The 20884-nt window shown below is 36.8% G+C and overlaps 1 protein-coding gene across 1 annotated transcript in view; it reads right to left on the minus strand.

Annotated features, from left to right (window-relative positions):
* The window catches only part of GALNTL6 (polypeptide N-acetylgalactosaminyltransferase like 6), a 423505-nt gene that overhangs the window by 232847 nt on the left and 169774 nt on the right, over positions 1 to 20884 (minus strand). The window contains exon 3 of the mRNA XM_054292088.1: positions 12270 to 12408. Coding sequence (XP_054148063.1) covers positions 12270 to 12408 — 139 coding nt within the window. The remainder of the gene's footprint in view (positions 1 to 12269; positions 12409 to 20884) is intronic.

The following is a 20884-nucleotide window of genomic DNA, read 5'->3' on the forward strand; positions in this document are numbered from 1 at the left end:
GCTCAAGGTTTGATGCTGTCTTCCACAAATTATTCCAAGAAATCCTGATCAGTCAGCTTAGCTCACGTCTATGCTTGTACCTCTGGGCATGTGCCATGCTACACCACCAGCACCCAGTGCAGTGTAGCAGTAAACATCTGCACACCCTGTGGCTCATCCTAACTGAATAGACCCAGGCCTCCAGTCTTCTCCAGAGCGTGAATTTGGGATTGTTCCCAGCTCTACAGACTGCCAGACTAGGCCGGTGAATTTAAACAGCTTGCCCATTTCACAGCCAAGACTGGAATCCAGCAACGTATGGGCATGTTATCTCTCTTGCCCTTTCACCACACAGTCTCATCAGATGCAGTAACCTGCCAGCTCTTCTCTCAAGAGCTGTAAAAGGCAGTGGCCTTCAGAGCTTAGTACCTGTAATACTGATAATTTTATGGAATCCCTTACCAATGCTTTCCTTATTGAAGGCTGGGAATCCATTTTATTGCTGAGCTCCACAGTGACACATTTGACCACAAAAAACAAGGAAAAAAACTAGCTCAGCATTATTCCATACAGCAAGTTAACTATTAAACCAAAATTATTTCCTTCTATAATATAATCCTACTTCATGCTGATCCTGTCATACAGACAAACTGGGAAGAGGATGCCCATGCTGTCTCTAGGTGATTTTTTTTAATTTTAAAAAAGTGTATAATTGAAATTTTTGTATTTTTACACAATGCACTCATCCTAGACACTTAGAAATGCAAAACTCTTCAGAAAGAGTTCAGTCAAGTAACTACTCACCTTTTGGTTGTACTTTTCCAAACAAATAAATGGCTGGCACCATTTTTATGGTCAAAATATTATTATTTTAAGCTCTTTTGAAAGCAAGGTCATTTATTTCTAGAGGGCAGTATTGAAATGCCTGGATCAACAAGTTGGGTGGGGCTAAGGGGATGAAGAAGCAGCAGTACATATCTGGGACTCATGGCACGAATGCTATTCAAGGGGGTGAAGAACCTGACAACTGAAAGTAGAAAAGGGATCTACTCAGCATAAGTCTTTTCTGCATAATCTTAACAAAATACTACAGACAGGCCTTAGTAATGTACAACAGAAGCTTTCCTCAAGATGTCCCTTTTATTGCATTTAAACATATTTTAGTGCAGCATGTTAGCACTTAATCATGGAACAACACTGAATATTACGTTCAGTATCCAAGGTTGAAAAACTGAAAATTTCTTGTCATAAATAATAGATTTCTTCAAGCTTATTTACTGAAGCCTTGAGTCTCAGAATAACTTCTGTGTTAAGCCTGAAATGTCTTGGTAGATACTTGGCAAGAAAATAACCATGATAAGCAACCCTCACCCTGCTAGTTAAGTAGCTCACAACTGTATTTTCTTACTTATGACATTACCATTCAGAGCAATGTGAGTTTAGAAGAGGACATGAAAGGAGCATTATGCATTGCCACTGCACCAATACACACAATTATTAAATAACACTAGCAATGTGGACTTTGCCAAAAAGTATTTTATAAATGCCAACACTTGTGTAAAAACAAAAGAACCCAAACAACCAAAAACTAGCATCAAATGATGAATAGGCTGATTAGTTAAGTACAATGTCATTTTCAAGACTGTAATGAATCAAAAGTTATGAACCTTGAATTATGCTTTCAAATATTGCTCTCCTCAATCAGTTTAGTCTTTCCACGACATTTCAGAACTTAGTATCTGGTATTTCCTATGAAAGAATATCCCTACATCATTAAATTAGTCCCTCAGAGACTTCTGGATGAGATTTTTACAAACAGAGGCCTGGTCTACCAGTGCACGAGGTGTTTCCACATTGTGAAGTTGTATTTACTGCTTTGAAAATCAATCTCTGTCCAAAGAATCTCCTTCCTCTCTCCCTTCTATTAGGAACTAATAAAGCACTAATCATATGTGATTCAATTTGGTAATTCATTACTGTTTTGGAAATCCAATCACTTCACAAAAAACCCCATTGAATTTATTTGAAAATAATTTCTACACTAAAAAATTAAATACACATAGTTGACAAATTAAAACTTTTCACCAGTTTTGCATGCTGCTCCTACAGTTTGTTTTTTGAGCTGGGTACTTGGAATTCAAGGCTTATGCATAGAAACAACACACAGATACACTCTTTAACTTGCTTTAAAACATACGATATCAACTTTTTTCCTTTCAGATACAGAATTCTTCTGTGGGATTGAAACAAGACTCAAAACCAAGTTTCTGCACAAAATAATTTTAGAGTTGGCTTCAAAGTTGCATGGAGACTTTCAGAGGGTTAAGAAAATAGCAAGAGATTGCTCTATTTCTGAAATATTAACCTGCCTGAGGAAGAAAAAAAAACTGTTCCAGAAACACCATGAAGCTATCTGCAGGAGGCACCTTTAAAATACAACCTGAAAGGATGACTATTCATAAAAAGAGTAGTGAAAAGGAGTTTAAATCACACTTATTTCTTATTCAGTACTAAAAATCCTAAGACTATTATGATTTCATTTTGTATGTTAGCCTACTCTAGTGGGCACAAATAACAGTATTTTTTTGCTTCAAGGAATAAGAGTTCTGCTTGCTTCCCTGATAGCTTTATATTTGGGGGGAAAAAATTTCCTCATCACATGAGTTTAAGAAAAGATGCAGAACTTCCAAATCATCCCCCTTTACAGCTTCACAGTCAACAGAAAGATGCAGAAATACACTGCCTCTGCAGAAGACAAAAGGAAAGAATATAGGCTTCTAAAATGATGAGAAAGGAGAGCTGTGCTGGCACCATTCCAGCCACTTGACAGCAAAAGCTGATTCATAAAAGCAGCAATTTGCTTGACCCTGTAGACATATCAACAATGTTTTATGCACCTAAGGGACACCACTGGCAATGCTCTGGTCAGTTACCAGGCTCTGTGCCTTCCAAACACATCCACAGCCTTGAAAATTGCCCTGAGAGATAATAACACAGGAGAAGTTAAGTGTCTCACAGACGTCCCTTTGTGGATTTAGGAAACAAAGTAGCAGACTACTACTGCAATTTCTGGATCATAAAAGTAGCCCACCTCTAATTTTCTTCTCTTATAGGAAGTGCCAGAGAAAGTTAAAGCAAAACAAAAAGATTTTCAACCTTTTTTCCCCCCGCTGGCTTTGTCAGCTCTCGCTTTCTTAACTAAGCTGCTTTTTCAGATCTGACCTTTTCTTTGCCTTTATTAAAAGAAACTACAGCACCCACTGGGCCCCCAGGTAGTGACAAGACCTCTATAAGCTACCAGAACAAAACATTTCCCAGTGAAATTTACATAGTAATTGTCCTAGCATGTCAAAGTATTCAATTTACAGCAACAAGCTTCAGTCACACCATGTTTCTGTTCCAATCTAGTCTTGTCAGCTGAGCCTGATTAAGTAGTGATAACTAGTAATTTCTCCTGCTATTTGACAAGGCTGTAAAATTAGCTTGGGTGTGAGCTGATGGCAGGGAAAGTAATCTTTATTTTCGCAGTGACTCACAGCTGGGAAGCAAGCAGGCATCACTGTGTATGGGCCTCAATAAATGTCACAACACTTTACTAGAACAAATAAACCTCCTCCAAAACATAAGTAGGATTTTCATGAAAAAGAAGTAAAATAAATTGTACAGTAGAAATTGTTTGTGAAATTGCTATTAAATGCACTATCAACATGTCTTGGGAACTAAGGAGGCAAAGGCCTGTGCTCTATGTAGACTTCCCTCAGCATGGAATTCATCAGAACTGATGGAGCTGAATTAGGGGCTTGTTACTCTATGTCAAATTGCCTCATTTTGGCCTGTCATGTACAGTTTCTTCAGTAGCACTCTCTGTCTCTGAAGAAATCAAAGTCTGAATTTGCCTTGCTTTGTCCTCCAAACCAAAAAGTTCCTCTAACCAAGGGAAGAGCCCAAGAGTCAGATAAACTCTATTGACATAAAGCACGTTTACGTTTACAGAGTTTTGTTTGATGACATAGTGACTTATAAAATCTTCATCACTTATGGAAAGATGTTATAAATTTCAAAAGTCATTAATATATTTTAAGAAATTTATCTACGCACCATATGTATTAAATCTAGGAGGCTTGGGAAATAATACATGTAGTCATTTTATACTATCTCAAAATTCCTCATTAGCAAGTGCACATAAGAAGGCATCCTAGTACTCTAATTATATTTTAACTTAAACCTTGCACTTGTTACCTGTGAATTCAAAAATAACATCAGACCAATTTATTTACTACATACAAAAGCAAACACAAACAAAACACCCTCAAAACACTGTGTTATTTCTCTGATCTTCTCTTTAAAAAAAATCTAGTTAAAATTCATTAATTCAACCCTAGCATACTTATCTGATTGTCTCTCACAAGTAAGGTCGACCTCAATAAAAAGACCATCAATAAAAAGATCATCAATAACAAACCTCTATTTCGAGTCTAAGGTCATTTTCATGGCTGAAGAAGAAACAGGATTAGAATTCAGGTTTTTGTCACTTCAAAGTGCATTTTAAAGCAAACTGCTTCAGGAAAAAACCAACCTGTGACATTCAATTACCCTTTAAATTTCCGTTCCTAGTTATCTTATTACCACTTGCCCTTACACTCCAAAGGCACCCCATAGGCTTCTAGGAACCCTCTAAAAGCTCAGCCACTCCTCCCTCCTCAGCCACTTTTGCATCAGTCCTCAGGTACTTCTCTCAATTGCTGTGATATCATACAAAGGGCATTGAGAGGAGCCTCAAACAGAGCTCAGTTCCCCCAGCATTCAGGGCTACGCCCCCTCAGGCCCATGGACTTACTATGTCCAATTCGCTTAAGCATAAAATCCATAATTTTCAAAGACAGTCTTTCTGTGATCTACCTACATCACCTCTCCTTTTCACTACAATATGTGGTCAGGCTTACACCTCTCAACACACCTGTACACAATAAAAGAGATAACGGGCAAGGTAACCCTAGATCTGATCAGTGTTTGTAATACTGAAATCACAGCTGGTAAATAAGGGAACAAATGCTGTCAAAAAGCTGTTGGGCCTCACGGACCACATGTGCCAACAAGGTCAGTAAATTCTCATGTCTACTACCACATCCTGTGGCCAGCACAGCCTTCAGAAAATTGGAGCTCAAGAAGCTTACTCACAATCAAATCAGGCAAAATACAAGTTGTTTTTCCATTCCTGCATTGCTGCACATCTGCTGTCCTTTATTACATGAGGTGCAACAGCTAATTGTTGCCACTGAAAATGTACTCCCAAGAGTGTACAACCTTACTGAGGTAAGGTGTACTGAGGCTCTTCATAAAACTACTATATTAACAACATATATCACCATGTTCACCTATGAACTTCAAAGATAAAAAACCACAGAATATCCCCCATTCCACACAAATCTTAGAAAAGTTGGATGTATTTTCCATTTTACTGTTGTATTATTTGACAGTTAGAAGTTCAAGCTTTAACCACTGCCAAATGCTAATAGACTTGGCTATCCCAGATGTACAGAACTGGCTGGAGGGTAAATATTCTTCAGAATTCCTGTCCCCATTAAGTTCAGATTTCACAGTTATGTTTACTGCAGCTTGCTATCTTCTCAGCAGTGTGGTAGGATTTACTGGAGTCTAAGTAACATGAAGGCATCTAAATACACGAGAACTACTTCTCTCCATATGAATAAACAGATTATTTCTTTTATCAAATAATTTTCAGTAAACAGAAACAGTCCCATCAGGCTTAGACTCTCCCCACTGGCCTATTTAACACTGCAGCCCATTTCTCAATAAAAGGAGAGTTGAGGAATCATCAATCTTCAGCCATATTTTTGCTGCTGCTGCTGCCCTCAAAAAAAAAAAGACACACTGGCACCCAGAAAACACTTGGGAATTATTCCATGTTATTTGTTCCTATCAATACATATCCTGCAGAGAAAGTGACAGCAGGTATGACAGAGACAGAAAGCCACAGGTTTTCTTGGGTATAAAATATTCCTGATCCTGTTTTGAGGAGCTGCACTTCAAATGGGATGCCCTGCAGCAATTGCAGAGAACAATCTGGTCGGGTTTGGAAATGGGGACACTACCTATCATGTTTTGGACCACATGACTTTTCACATTATTCAGCAACTACACAAAACAGTTTGAAAAGCACAGTAACAATCTCTAGCTTTTCCACTACCCACTGAAAACACACCTTGAGTTTAAGCAGGTTTCTCTGTGGCCAGATAAATTAAGCTAATACAAGTTATCAGCAATATGAAGCAATGCAATGTGTATGTGTGCCTGAAGACATTTCTGATTCCCCAAAATGAATGAGAACTAGAAAAAGCCTTCTACTATCTTTGTATCTTATTCACCATATGATCAAAAATTCAACAGATCAACAGAAATAACCAATTACTTCAATAAGATTTATTAAATATTTTTAAGTTCAGCATACTTAAATAGTTAATCTTATTCTTTTTTTTTTTAGCAAGGCAGGACAACCCCAGCCTGTCTAAGATGATAGACTGCAGAGGGAATCAACTGGAATTTATCTTGCAGCATTGGATTAAAGACAAATTTATGCTTTAGGGACAATATGCACAGGCTAGATTGTGACAAATGCACTGTATTTATAAAAAGAAAGTAACTAAATACAATGCAATAATTAGTTTTTTAGGAGATTCAGATATGTACTACTACCTGTCTATGTACCTACCTATATACCTTTCCCATGAGTTTAGTAAAACTAGAACTCTTTGCAAGGTATACTAAAACATAGAGATTAAGAACAACTCCAACTCTGTTAACTCTGCAACTACTCTAAAGATACACAAAAATGGAGCCAATCAAAAAACATACTGCCTGGAGAAATCCCATTACATACTAATTTTAGCCTCTTTTAAAAATACAATGGAGAGCAACCACACTGCATTCAAATGTTTTGAGAGAGAACCATTCAGGCACTCTCTCAGCTTCTCATACTGAAAAGGAGAGTTTCAGTTATGCAGAACCCATGGAATGAAATTTGGTTTTCTTATTAGAAAGAAAGAAAACCTCATTACTGTTCAGGACACAGAAGATGTAACCAGCCCTTAGCTAAACACTCTCATTTCTTTGATTATGAAAATGCATTTCTTCTGAAGGTTGTGAAAAATTTAATGCCTAAGAAAAATGAGCATAGTTCAGACTTCTAAAAAGGAATGTTGCTGGGAGTGACAGTGAAGGGCCAGAACTTCACACATCACCAGCAAGACCAGCAGAAAAGTATTGGAAACACTGACTCCAGCCCATACAGGCTAGAAACCAGACATTATATTAATCAGGTTGGACACTTTTAACGTACAAGAAGAATGCTAAGAATTTCATTACCAAATGAATCTATCCATGCCCAGGGAAACCTTAAAAGGATGAGATTTCTTGTGATGGATTACTCAGGAAAACTGGGGAATATTTGCACATCTGATCTAAGACTACCAAGACATAAAATCATAGAATAGCTTGAGCTGGAAGGGATTCACAAGGATCAGCAAGGCCCTGCACAGGAATCACTCCAAGAATCACACCATTTGTCTTAGAGCATTTTCCAAACATTTCTTGAAGTCTGTCAGGCTTGATGCTGTGACCACTTTCCTGGGGCGCTCGTTCCAGTGCCTGATCTCCCTCTGAGTAAAAAACACCTTTGATCTAATATCCAACCTAAACCTTCCCTTGACACAGCTTCATGCCATTCCTTAGGGTCCTGCCACTGGTTACCAGAGAAGAGAGAACAACGCCTGCCCAGCTTCTTTCCCTCCCGAGGCAGACTGCAATGAGGTCTCCACTCTGTCTCCTCCAGGCTGAACAAACCAAGTGACCTCAGCCACATCTCATACAGCTTCACCTTTACATCCTTCATCTTCATGATACTGCTCTGGATGCTCTCCAGTAGCTTTTTTATGCCTCTTACATGGTGGTACTGTACACAGGACTCCAAGTGAGGCTGCCCCAGCACAGAGCAGGACAATCCCCTCCCTTGCCTGGCTTGCAATGCTGTGCTTGATGCACTCCACGATATGGTTATCAGCAATTAATCTACAAATTTTAGATAAAAGGAGACCTGTTTTGAAATTAAAATATACAAACATACAAAACAAAGTATTTTAGTTATAAAGCTTGCAAATGTATTGGTATCAGGGACTAACTTGAATTTCTTGAGTCAATAATGAAAAGCTTAAAAAAATTGATTGTCTATTATAAAAAGACTTAGGAGCTTGAAACAGGATAGGTCACAAAATTTATATTCACTGTTCAGACTAGATGATTGCAACCCCTCCCCCAAGTCTCATTAAACGCTATTCAAAATGCGAGTCAGATTCAGTTTTATTTGTTTGAAAAGCTGGTATGAATAGCAGAATATTTGATAATGTGGAGAAGATAAGAATTAATTTCAATTGGTCATTCAGTATTAGAATAAGTAGCATTTCTCTTTCTACAATAGAAAATAATACTGCTACCTTTTTCCCTAGCATTTGCAGATTTGCTGTATTCTAGACTACACAAAGCAATTGAAAACAGAAGTGAATGAAAATAAGAAAACTTCTTGTGGGTTTTGAAATATTTCTTATATTGGTATAGAATTTCTAACCCCTAAACATCAATTCCATTGCTTTCTCTCAATACTACCCAAAACTCAATGTTAGCTTTCACTTTCGGCTATCAGAACTCTTATTTTCACTAAATCAGTCCTGAAACCAAAAAAACTAAGGTGATAAGCCTCTTTCAGATTGTTATTTAGAATTAGAGGGGGAAAAGAAGAAGTTGTTTTCTTTGATTGCTTTTTTGTTTAAACTTAAAGACATGGGTGAAGGTGAGCAGAGAACAGAAAATTAGCTAATGTAGCTTGGCACCCACTGTGCCAAGGCTTTCACACAAGAGTGGAACAGAAACAAGATATCAAACACCACTCAGAAATGGAAAAAACATTCTTTGAGCACAGCTATGAGAGACAGAAAAAAGCATGGGAGATATTAGAAGGATGCAATAAAAACATATTAAAGATGCAGGAAAGGTCAAGTCAGCCTTAGAATAGAAGTTAAATGTTTCACCACACAATTTTTTTTACAGTACATGCATTTTACTGCCTTAAAAAGGAAAGAAGAATCAATCATAGCATCTTGCTGAAGCGTTATAAATATCACATGAAAAACAAGAGTATTATTAAACACATTTGAAAACTTGAATTTCTGAGAGCTCAATCATCTAAGCATTTGTTTAGTTCCACCCATCCCCCTGCAGAAGGTGTTATTTGCAGATCCTTAGCCCAAATTCCCAAGAAACCCAGAAAAAGAAAGTTTATTTGGATTAAAAAGAACAAGTTTTTTCTGCTGTCTTTGCATACTTCCCAGAAAATCAAACACTTGTAAGTGGTTCTTCAAGTTTCTTTGGTTTGACTTCGGAATATAATATTTTTGAAGTTATTTCAGAAGAATGTAGAAGCTACTGCAGCTGCTGTTTCAATTTAAGTAAGTTTTTATTCAAATTACAGGATTTACCACTCAGTTTTATTGCATTTGAAGGCTAATTTTGTGGATTTTCTCTACTAAGGGAAATAAAACCATTCTATTTGGTTCTATAAAACATATCAGAGACAGTATTTTCAGGAAATACATCTTCAGCAGAAGATAACCATTTTCCCTGTGCAAATGGCAAACACTAAATAGAGACAGAGGGTCAGAACTTAAAGTTTACAATACTAGTATCTCCCATAAATTTGCATAAGATGACAGCTAAAGGCCTCAAAGCAGTTAGAAGGTCCACAAAGCCAAACCCTTTAAAATGTTCAAAAGATGGCCAAACTTGACCTGCCTGCAATACCACACCTGATTTGTCTGCTATGTTACTGAGGAGAACCCTTTTCTAAAGACAGAAACTACATAGTTTTCCAATAGTTTGTCTGAAAGCAACTCTATTAGTGCCACAGTTTAGCCCCAGCCTCTAGCACAGACTACACACAAATTCATTAAGAAAATTAACTCTACCCCAGCCAAACCCAGCACATTGTCATGTGACACAATGTGAACTATTTTGCATTTCATACACCCTTCTGAAGAGAGGAGACACTTCCAACAACGAAGTGCAGTTTGAGAGTGACCATACTTAACACACAGCAGCCAAGAGATTTGCTTGTTTCTAACAGTAGGTCAGAAAGCACTGTCAGACTTCCATGGCTCTTGGAAGTTCAAGAAATACACTTGCTTCAAGGTATGGCCATCAAAAGTATTGAGTCCAGCTTTGTCACCTTAATTAAGACACTACTTAGTAGGCAATTATAGCACAAGAACATTTTTCTCTTTATCTCTAGATGGTAAGTGATACAGCCAATTAACTAATGGGCTACTTGTATTATGTGTTTAACATGAGGAAGGTTAGAAGGCCATGACTCCAGTCAGTTCAGTCAGGACACTACTAAAACAGCCACCACAGGAGATTTTACTGAATGCCACAGGAACCTGGCCGAATTGGAACATGGAAACAATGCAGGCACCTCAAGCTTCCCAAATGGGATGCTTAGGAGCAAGTCAGAAAAAGACTTGTGCTGGGGGAAAGAGGACAGTCTGGTGTGGCACTGACTTGTTCCTAACACGTCACTTCTGACAACATATCGCTTCTGGGGACACACATGGAAATGTCACGGACTGCGAGGACAGCAGCAGGTGAGAAAGAAGTTGCCAGAAGTCCAATTTACAAAAGCACAAAGGGATGACAAACCTGACAGCTTCCTTTTGTGTCTAGTCATTATCCTCTGCAGTTTTGCTAACAGAGGAGGTTGCTTGATGAACACATTAATTATAGTAACAATGTAATCTACCACAGCTTCAATGCTATACAGCTGTACATTTGAACTCAAACTTCTTGGAAGCACTCATTATATCATTTCAGCTAATTTGTCAACGCAGAAATTAAAGAATGTATATAAAACATACAGCTTGTTAAAAAAATATATTTCTTTTTACTTAATCCTATGCAAACAATCCTAATATATTGTTTACAAATTAAGAGAGAAACAGGTTTTTTCTCAAAACAATGCAACAATTAAATTAGGCAATTAACAATCAAAATTAAATTAGAAACATCTCTAAAAAAAGGTTAATTCCTCTGCTGTGAATTTCTTTTTTTAAACTCTTACTATGCAAATATTTATATAGTATTAATTCTTTGAAAAAGACAGTTGCACATTTGGCATAAAAATGTCCTAGTTGCCATGATGTTTCTCTTCTCCCTGCACTGAGAACTTCTGTCAAGCTGTGAAGTTCAGCTCTGTTCTCTGACAACTTTTCCTATCAAAATAATTTAAGAAGTGGGACAATATCTTAACATGTATCTTGGTATAATAGAGAGAATTGTATCTGCAGGAAAATACAAACATAGTCATGGAGACAACTAGTTTTGCCTCACCTTTCCCCAGTACACTAGTTGCATAACATCCAATTAAAAGAGTAGGAAAATACCAGCTAAGGAGACAATCAAATCAGCTCCCTCTTCAGAGTTCAGCTTAAGAATGACTAGAGGACAAGAACCTGGAGTCTACAATGGCAATAGTGCCCCTTTTCCTGTCACAGATAGGGAGTTCTACTCTTTGTATAAAGGAGCCAAAAATTAAGCAACATGAAAAGCAACTCAGGTTTGCTATATGGCGATTTTAACTCAGTGGTTATTTTCCAGAACAACCTTCATCCCATTTCTCTGTGTTATATTGATGCTTTAGGGAATAATACCACCATGTGTCCCCAAATTCTGCCTGCTCATCATGCATGTTCTTTTTTTTACACAATACTACACAGCATAAATCAGCTGATGTATCAGCATTCAGCAGCTATTGCATTGTTTTAACTTTTTATGTAACAAAACAGAAGAAAGACTCTGCAATCATAGCCAAAAATTATATAAAAGTTGTCACTTGGCTCCCCAGCCCAAAGATCTGCAGCTATTAACCAAATGGGAACATGAGAAATTATGTGAATCCTTTTTATCCCAATTCACTACACAGAAATTTAATAAAAATCATTCTGTAATGAAAATAGGCCTTTTATATTCTTAATGTGTAACTAATCAGATGAGAAGTCACTTTAAAAGACAGAGCACATGATTTAACAACAGTGGCAGATTTTCCAGTTCCTATAAAATGAAATTATTGGTTTGTGCTGACTGTTGACACTTTACCTTTCTGGAAAATATATTTAGAGATACACAAAGATAAAATCTTAAAAATTAAGTAGTCCAGGAAACAGTTTACGTACTTAGGATGTCGGATGTCTGGCAGGGACCGTTCCAGTGCTATGTTGTTGCTAACAAATATGTTGAAGCCATTTTCCCTATAAGCAGAATCATCATGGTCTTCCTCTGTAAGAGGGTAGGGTTTCCCATGTTCACCTTTCCCTATAACAAAGCAAAAGAATTATTTACCTCAAGCTGACAGCAAAAAACGTACTAGGAAGACAAAAAGAAGTCACACTGAATTTCAATTAGTACACTGTGCCTGGAACACCTCAAATAAACCTCTTGCAATGTCTTTAGCAATACTCCTGTTACTTTCAATACAAAACCAGAAAGCAGGTACAAACAAGATTCAAAAGCCCCTCTGATGTCACCCAATTCATCTAACTTTCCTCTATTCAGACACACAATCAAGTTAAAGCCATTTTATATAGACAAATTCAATAGTAAATTAAGCTAAGACCTTTCTTTTCCATAACAAAATTATGCACAAATGGATCAACTGCAGTGATATGCCCTCCGGTTACTATGAGGAACCTGGTTACCGAGTTATTTTACATTACAGCACACCTAACACCAATTCATGATTTCAGAATGTAACTTCAGCACTGAAGTTCAGGGTGTCCAGCCTTCCAGAAGAAACTATAAGGAAACCAGATGTTTTGCTCCAGGCTCCTTGAACATCCTTGCACTCCTAGGGACAAGACAGATGTACTCAGTGGTTTCTAACACCACAGCACTGTGGAGCTGGTTTCAGAAACTGGTCACTTTGGGCTCCCCCAAAGAAATTATCTGCTTGTTCCCTAGTAAAGCAGAGAATTTTTAGTCCAGCTTTTTATTCCCAAGTTAGTTCTCATCATCAGTCACTTGGCTTGCTTAGTACCTACCTCAGGCTACTATATCTCTACCTCTTCCAGCAAGAGAGCAGAGAACCAAAACTAATAGGAAGCAGTTCAAAGAAAATCAGAAAATAAAAGCCTTCAAATCTTCTCAACTACTTTTATTCTTCCTATTCTTGGAGAGGATGTACTCTTCAGAGTTTCAAAACCCTTCAAGCCTACACAGGTTCTCAAGAACATATGCTTTCCTTTACATCTCATTGATCAGTTTATAACCTCTCTGTCCATCTACCACCAGGCTCCCTCTTATGAAAATACTCCTTTTACCTGGGATCTTATAGAGAAATTAATCAGCTGGATTCAATAAGTGATCCAGGGCATGTGATCCTCAGCTAATCAGGAGCAGCTACAGGAGTGGATGAAGAGGAAAGCAACCAGAGGCTGAGCAAACATCCAGTGGTATTCTTAAAGCCCATAAGGCTCTGTTAGTGCCCCTATTTCACACTGCACTAGCACAAGACATTAAAAACACAGAATATGCAATTAAAGGTGCCATAGTGACTCAATTTTAGACTTTTTTCAGCTAAAATTTTAATTTTTTTATTCTAAAATTTGTGCATATATTTACAACTTCATTTAAATTCTTAATGAAAACAATTACTGTTACTTAAAAGTGGGGGGGGGGGAGAATTAATTCTTATCAGGAAACCCTTTCTCATTATGCTATTTCATTACTAATAGGTATTTTGTCATTTTTATCCCCAAATGCATGCAACACACTAACATAACCCAAAATCCGAGACTAAGCTTCTATGTGACTCTTTATGATTTCATACTAATAATGGGGAGGAACTATGATTGTATAAAAGCAGCTAATGAGTCAAAGTACTACTCCAAATTCAATGGCATAATTGTATCAAATATGATTCATAATAAAGTAACACTAAGCTAATGTCAATCAACCAAAGACAAAAAATTTAGCCCCTCTCTTTCAGCATATATTCTACATAAACCAAAAGTGAATATTTTACCTGACTATTAATAAGAGTTCTATCCAGGTAGTTATTAATATTGTGAACATTCTGAAATAAATTACCTGTATGACTAAAACATACTATTGCAAATAATTTTTTACTATAAAATTTTCTGTATATTCCAGCTATTCACCCTGTGTGAAGAGAGGTGGATTCTTGCTTTGCTTTTCTTAAATGAGTGCATTTGGCTCCTCAGCAGATGAGTATTTGTCCTAAAAGTTTTCTTCATAATGTCCCTTGCCAGAGAAACTGAAGACAAGCATTCTTGAAACAGTTTTCCATTCTTCCCCATCAAATAAGAAGCAATATCACTAAAAGTATAGATATCATGGGTGTTATCTAGAACAACTCAGGAATGGGCAGAACATTCCCCTACCATGATGTGTACGTATTTGCCCAAATTGCTTTTGCACTTATGCAGTAGAGCTCAGCCATGAAGTGCACTAGAAGGTGCAAAGCATTACTCTGTACCAACAAAATTCCTTTAGCAAAATACTCATGTATAGCAAAAACAGAGGCTTATGCATTTTTAAAAATGTTATGACTATTTCTCCCAGCTTTTTGTCTGCCTGCTCTCTCACCCTGCAGTTCCTCCTGATTAACTAGGGATCATTAGCTAGGGGAGCCATCTATCAGATCCAGCTGGAAGCAGTTTGCTAATTTCTCTGAAACAGCTTTGGTAAAAAGAGACCATTCCTTATGAAGAACCTTGGAAGGAGAGAAATAGAGAGCTGAGAAGATAAGCATTAAAAAAATCAGTACAACTTTTGGTGACCATTAGGCTTGAAGGATTCCCTTTGTAGAGAAAAGTGCCATGCATGAGCTACCCAGCATTAAAAAAAGATCATAAGCACAGAAAACTCTCCCGTCACGGATTCACCTTCCTAGATGTCTGACAGTAATTTCCATCACTGCACAGTGGTTTGGAGGTGGACCTATATGCCAGGATAAAAAGGGGAAATTTCACAATGCAAGAAGAGTAAAATTCTGGTGAAAAGGACCCTGATTAAGTATAATTTTAAGTATAATTACTGGCTACAGAAGACTGCTTTAAATCTATTGATAGACAGATGTAAGCCCTCTTATCCTGTCTCTTCTGTCTGAAGGCAAAACAGCAATACAGAAAGTGCAACAAGGCTATAAAGTACTGGAGGAACTGAGAGTAAAAAAACTAATGATGGATTTTTTGCCCCTTTATATCCAAAAGGAGACTCATCTAAATGTGACAGATACAACCAACCCAGCACTAACACTTGATACTAAATCTCTGAGGGTGGATTACAATTGTAAAGTAAAAATAACCTCATAAACTAAGGACAATCAGAAGTTTTAGTTCAGGATTTTGATTTGTCAAGAAAGGGAGAAACCCAATAGCACAAGAATGACATATAGATTCAAACCGGGCCCAAAAATCCCATCAAATGCTCCACTGCATGGGAAGCTCACAGCAATGTTTAATTCATACAGTGCTGTCTTACCTTTGTGATTACAGAATTATTAGTCTGATTTTTAATTTCAGTAATCAATGTAAGCAAGCATGAAAATATGCTAGGTTTTCCTCTTAAGGCACTGTGATGTTTTTGGAGTTAACATCTCTACATTGCTTAGTGCTGTATTATTTTAAGGGTTCTAATACACCATCTTAAAATGATTCTCCATAGGTACTCGCATAAAAAAAAAAGGATTAAGTAAGATATTGAAGGCATTCTCCATAAGTACTCGCATAAAAAAAAAGGATAAAGTAAGATATTGAAGGCATCAAGATAAAGTACTGGCCTGGCCAAGTATTAGACACTCTACAAGGGTTTTTTAGCCCTACTCAGGGATGTTACAGTCTCCTAGGAAACCATACACTGCATACCCAGCCCTAAAAATGCTCAGTTCTATGCTTGACCACTTGTGATAACTGATAGTTCAAGGACACCTCAGTTAGGCACCTCCTGCTCATATATAATGCAGATACAGCAGGAGGAGAATTAGCCCTCTTGTTCAACAGATGGTTCAAAGGGAAGATGATTAAGGTGAAACAAGAAAAAAAAAAGCATTCTGTATACTCAGTACAAAAATCTAATTGCAGAATAATGGCTCTGGATCAGCCACACTGGTATAGTTGTCAGGTACTACAATTATAAAGGGAACAGGGATATTGGCAAAATAGATCAACAGTAAATCAGTTTGAAAATGCAACAGGAGTGCTGCATATTCCATATGCAATAGATAGGGGACCTTGCTTAAAACTATAAACAACAAATCAAGTGACAACAGGTTCTCATTTCAGGGACTTTTGGGTTTTCTTTTGGGTTTTTGTTTTTATAATTCAGATGAACTTCATTTATAATTCAGCAGGCATGGTAAGAAAATGGCTTTGCCATGTAAGTTTAATAAGTTAAGCAACTGCTTGACATCTTAACACAGGAAACCAAGTGGATAAAGAATATAAGCCATTCACTGTGGGGAAGAACTGTGTACAAATCTGAATTATTTACTGTTTATACTCACTGCTATTAGTTTACTCAGGCATGACTACCCAGCCATACCAAGTCAAGACTATAATTCACATAAGTATTTAATGCCTTTAATTCAAGCATTCAAGCATCCTTTAACCCTAAAACAGTAGCAGGGAATTAGAATTCTCCATGTGCTAAATGCTTTAGTATACATAAAGATTTTATTTTAATATGTAAACCTATAAATAATTAAGTCTTCTCACTTGTAGTGCATTTTATTGTTTTGGATAAGTTAATTCTGCCATTCTTTCAAATATATATTAGGAATTATCTCCAAATATTCCACTGAGAATCTATCACAGTTTGGCTGTGCTCATCACACATAGACTCCAAGCTCATCCTCTCTCATGGAAGTTTTCACAGTGAGAACAGATGTTTAATCTTGTCCTAGAGCAATCTTGCGATACAGAAATGAAGTCCCCTGAGGAGAGAGTGACTGTGTTTCTTAGCAAAGGTAGATGGAGAAACACGAATTCCAAATGAATGCAGTCACACCTCAGTCTCAAAGAAAGAGTGTGAAAGTAAAATTGGAAATAAAGATCAGCAACAGAATAAAAACACTTAAGTCAGATCTTTCATCATTTTGACACATAAACTTTCATGAAAAAAATCCTTTTTGATCTTTGATATGGCAATGGACCAAGTCAGAGGGCAAAAACCCTGTTTAAAGAAATCTGTGGTATTTTACATAATTTCTGAAATTTTCGTAGTGCACAGCTGTCTATAAGTCTCCCATCTTTCACTGCAGAGACTGACTTCACATTATTTAGATAAGTAAAACAGATTAGCAACTCAAACTGTGAGCACATTCTGCTTTTTTGGAAGTGAATTTCCATTTGAGTACCATGAAAAATAATTGTATTCCTTATTTTTCCTTTTCCTCGCAGACAGGAGGGCAGGGTGCAGAAATGACCTTCTCCTTTCATATTAGAAAAGGAGTTGCTTGTTTTGCGCAAATGCTTTTGTGGTTTTTCACATTTATGTTAATTTCCAATAAAATGGATGAAAATTTTAATAAATGCATGATTGATCTTCGACAATTTGTTACTGAGACAGAAAACTAAAACTGCATTTCTCACATTAATTTCCTTCATATCAACTGGAAGTACCCAGCTTGTAGAAAATGTGTAGGTGTATATTTACATGTACATAAAATGGGTTTTCAGATTGAAAGTAAAGAACATTTTTTTTAATTGTATGAATAGTAAAACAATGGAATAGGCAATCCAGGGAACATGTATAGGCATGCAAGAAATGATAACATGCCTCAGAAAGATGATTGATACAGCTCTGGTCATCTGGTCATCATCAATCAAGATGGATTCCAACCTTAACTTTCTGTGAATGCTATGAGAAATAGGAGGAGAACTGACTAAAGGTTCCCTCAGAGTCAATAAAAATTGCATCAGAAACTGGAGTGTATTTATTTCAAGTTTATTCTACTTTTCCTAAACTTCTCAGAGTATCTCACTCAGTTGTGCAATTTCATTACCCTAATTCATATTACAGGGAAAGGAATTAAATTGATTTTACATCAATGGAAATAGGATCAAAAGTATCTTTTAAAAAATATTTTATTACTACCTTGTAGCAGCTTAAAAATGCACTACAGTAAGATTTACAACACTTCTAATTATTTATTACACAACTGTCAAGGTCTGAGGCAATATAAAAAGCTTTTTCTTAGCATTACAGAAGTTATCAAATTTTACTTACGCAAAAACCCTGTCAAGGAAATCCTGAACAATAAATTTTCAAGCAAGAATAAATGATTTCTTTATAAATATATAATAGAATTCATTTATTACAGTTTCAATATCAAACTACTACAGAAAACAGTCAAAAATTCACTCAGTTTTCTGTGAGAAAGCATTTAAGTTCCTAGTATTTAATCTATGTTCAGATAAAAGTAGTACATAGAGATTTTCTTTTCCAAGGATCGTGCTGTCCTTGCTGAGTGGTATAGAGATGTTATCGGGAGCAAGTATGAGGCTTTGTCCTCTCTGGATTGCTGCTACAGTAATATGAGGTCAGCAGGAGAAACATGAACTAAATTCCCTCTCTCTTTAGCAACAGTTTTATACAAATAGCACAGGTTGGCAGAAGAAGGGAGAAAAACCATATAACTTTAAATTTTGTCATCTGACTGCCTGCTCACATCCAGAACTAAATGCTGAGCAATCAAACCACAAGAACAAAAGTCCAAGAAAACCTTCGATCAACCAAACAAAAAACCAACAGAGAAAAACACGATTCCTAAAAAAATTTAGAAGAGTACATTCAAATTGTAGTATAGTTGGATCTTTGTAGTATTATTTGCTTATCATTCACATGAAATAAAAATTAAAGGAACCTTTTTTTTAAAGGATTCATTTTGTGTTACAAACACAAAATGAAATCCCTACTTGTAGTAGTGAGGTGTTCTGCCATTCCTGAACCCAGAGTGGGTAGGAAGCAGGTAAAGGAAAAGCATTTCCAGAGGAGGAAATGAGAAGCACAAATAGGAACCTCTCAGATGAACTTATTTTACACATGTTTGAGAAGCATTTTTATAAAAAAGAACGTCCAAGTGGAAAAAAAAAAGTAAATTACAGCTTTGTAACTGTATTAAATGTAATTTCCAGATTTCCACAAACTTAAAAGGCCTAGGCCAACTCTTCATGTTATAATCTGGGTCCAACTGCAAGGAAGAAATGCGACAACATTTTTTTTTTAGAACTTCATGAAGCTGGAGAAGCTGATTACCAATATTCAGTACACATCAAGGACATGCTAGCATTTCATGTGCATCTTTTTAAAGTGGAAACAAGAGAAAATAATACGAAATGACAGTGGGTCGAGCTGAGCAGCACAAAAATGAGGAGCAGTAGTGGCAGTGAGCAGAAGAATGAAAGAGTGCACCAAGTGGAGCAAGCAACAGCAACATCTGGCAGAGTGTCAAAACCCCCAGGTCACAGCACAAAGCTCTGGAAACTTCAGCTGGGGCTTGTTGCCTCACAGGACTCCACAGTTCCCATGAGTAAGGCAGGCTTTGGCTCAGGAATGGGGAAAAATCAGCTGGCCCAGCTGCTGCCTTGACAAAGCAGATTGAAAAATTATTATTGTTATAACTTTAGGAATTAGTTCTTACATGTTACCTGTTTATCTGTAATAAAATATTGTTTGCTGAGTTAATTATTTTGCAAGGATAAAAAATTAGCTCAGTGCTCTTGAGATTAATTCTTGCAGGTATCTAGGCATTTTACTAGATGGTCACTTCAAAATGCAGCCTGGCCTTTACTGTTGGCAGTGGTGCCCTAGCAGAAAAAGTGAATTACACAGGTAACCATTAGAAAAAGCCAAATCTGTATCTTTCAAATAACCAATATGAAAGTATTTATTCAGAAACAAGAAACTGTGGTTTATTTTAAATATGTGCATTTTTTCAATTAGTAATTTTCAATTAATTAATCAATAATTAATTTCTAAATCTTACAGCCTGTGCTTTATGGAGTATTAAAGTATCCCTCCCCTTTTCCATTCATTTGAAAAATTAAAAATTCTGCCTCTCAATTTCCAACATTGTCACTGCAGAGTAAAATTACAGTGTGTATGTGTCTGAGGGAAGTGATTGCTTTAAAATATATCATGAGGTAAACCAGTGGGATTGTTTTGTTTTAGCAGAAGAATGACTGCATAAGAACTCTGAAAAGTCAACTGTTCAAAGCCTTGACTAAACATTTCACAAAAAAAAGCAATATAATTTTTCTTAAAAGATATGGCTTTTAAAACTTGCTGCAAGTACTACAATGGCTTGCTGAGTGGAAAGACTCATTCTAACCCCTCATTTCCACTTTAATAAATCAAGCAAAAGTAAAAGAAAAAACCAGACTGCACTATTTGGTTTGTCCAGTGTGTTTAGAATGCCACAGTGTACAATGCAAGATAAGCAGCAACACATGCTGTTTTGATATGAGTTGCTCTATCACTGCAGCAGAGAAGCAATATCCTCAGCAGTATTCTGCAGGCTGAGCTGAATCTAATCATAACTCAGTAGCCAAGGGATGCACAGTACATCTTCTATTTAGTCTAACTACTTATCACCAAATGCCACAGCCACCAGAATGTTTTTTTCATTTAACATTAGACTGCCTGTAGACCATTAATCAGAGCCAAACACTGAATGAGCAAGCATGTGAGAAACAGAATTCAACCATAAAAAAGGCTGCACAGTTTCACTTAGTAACTGAAGGACCTGCTAGGATAAAACGAATCTACT

This window comes from Melozone crissalis, unplaced genomic scaffold (assembly GCF_028551555.1).
Source record: "Melozone crissalis strain CALT ecotype California unplaced genomic scaffold, PUWL_Pcris_2 ptg000006l_1, whole genome shotgun sequence".
Classification (NCBI taxonomy): domain Eukaryota; kingdom Metazoa; phylum Chordata; class Aves; order Passeriformes; family Passerellidae; genus Melozone; species Melozone crissalis.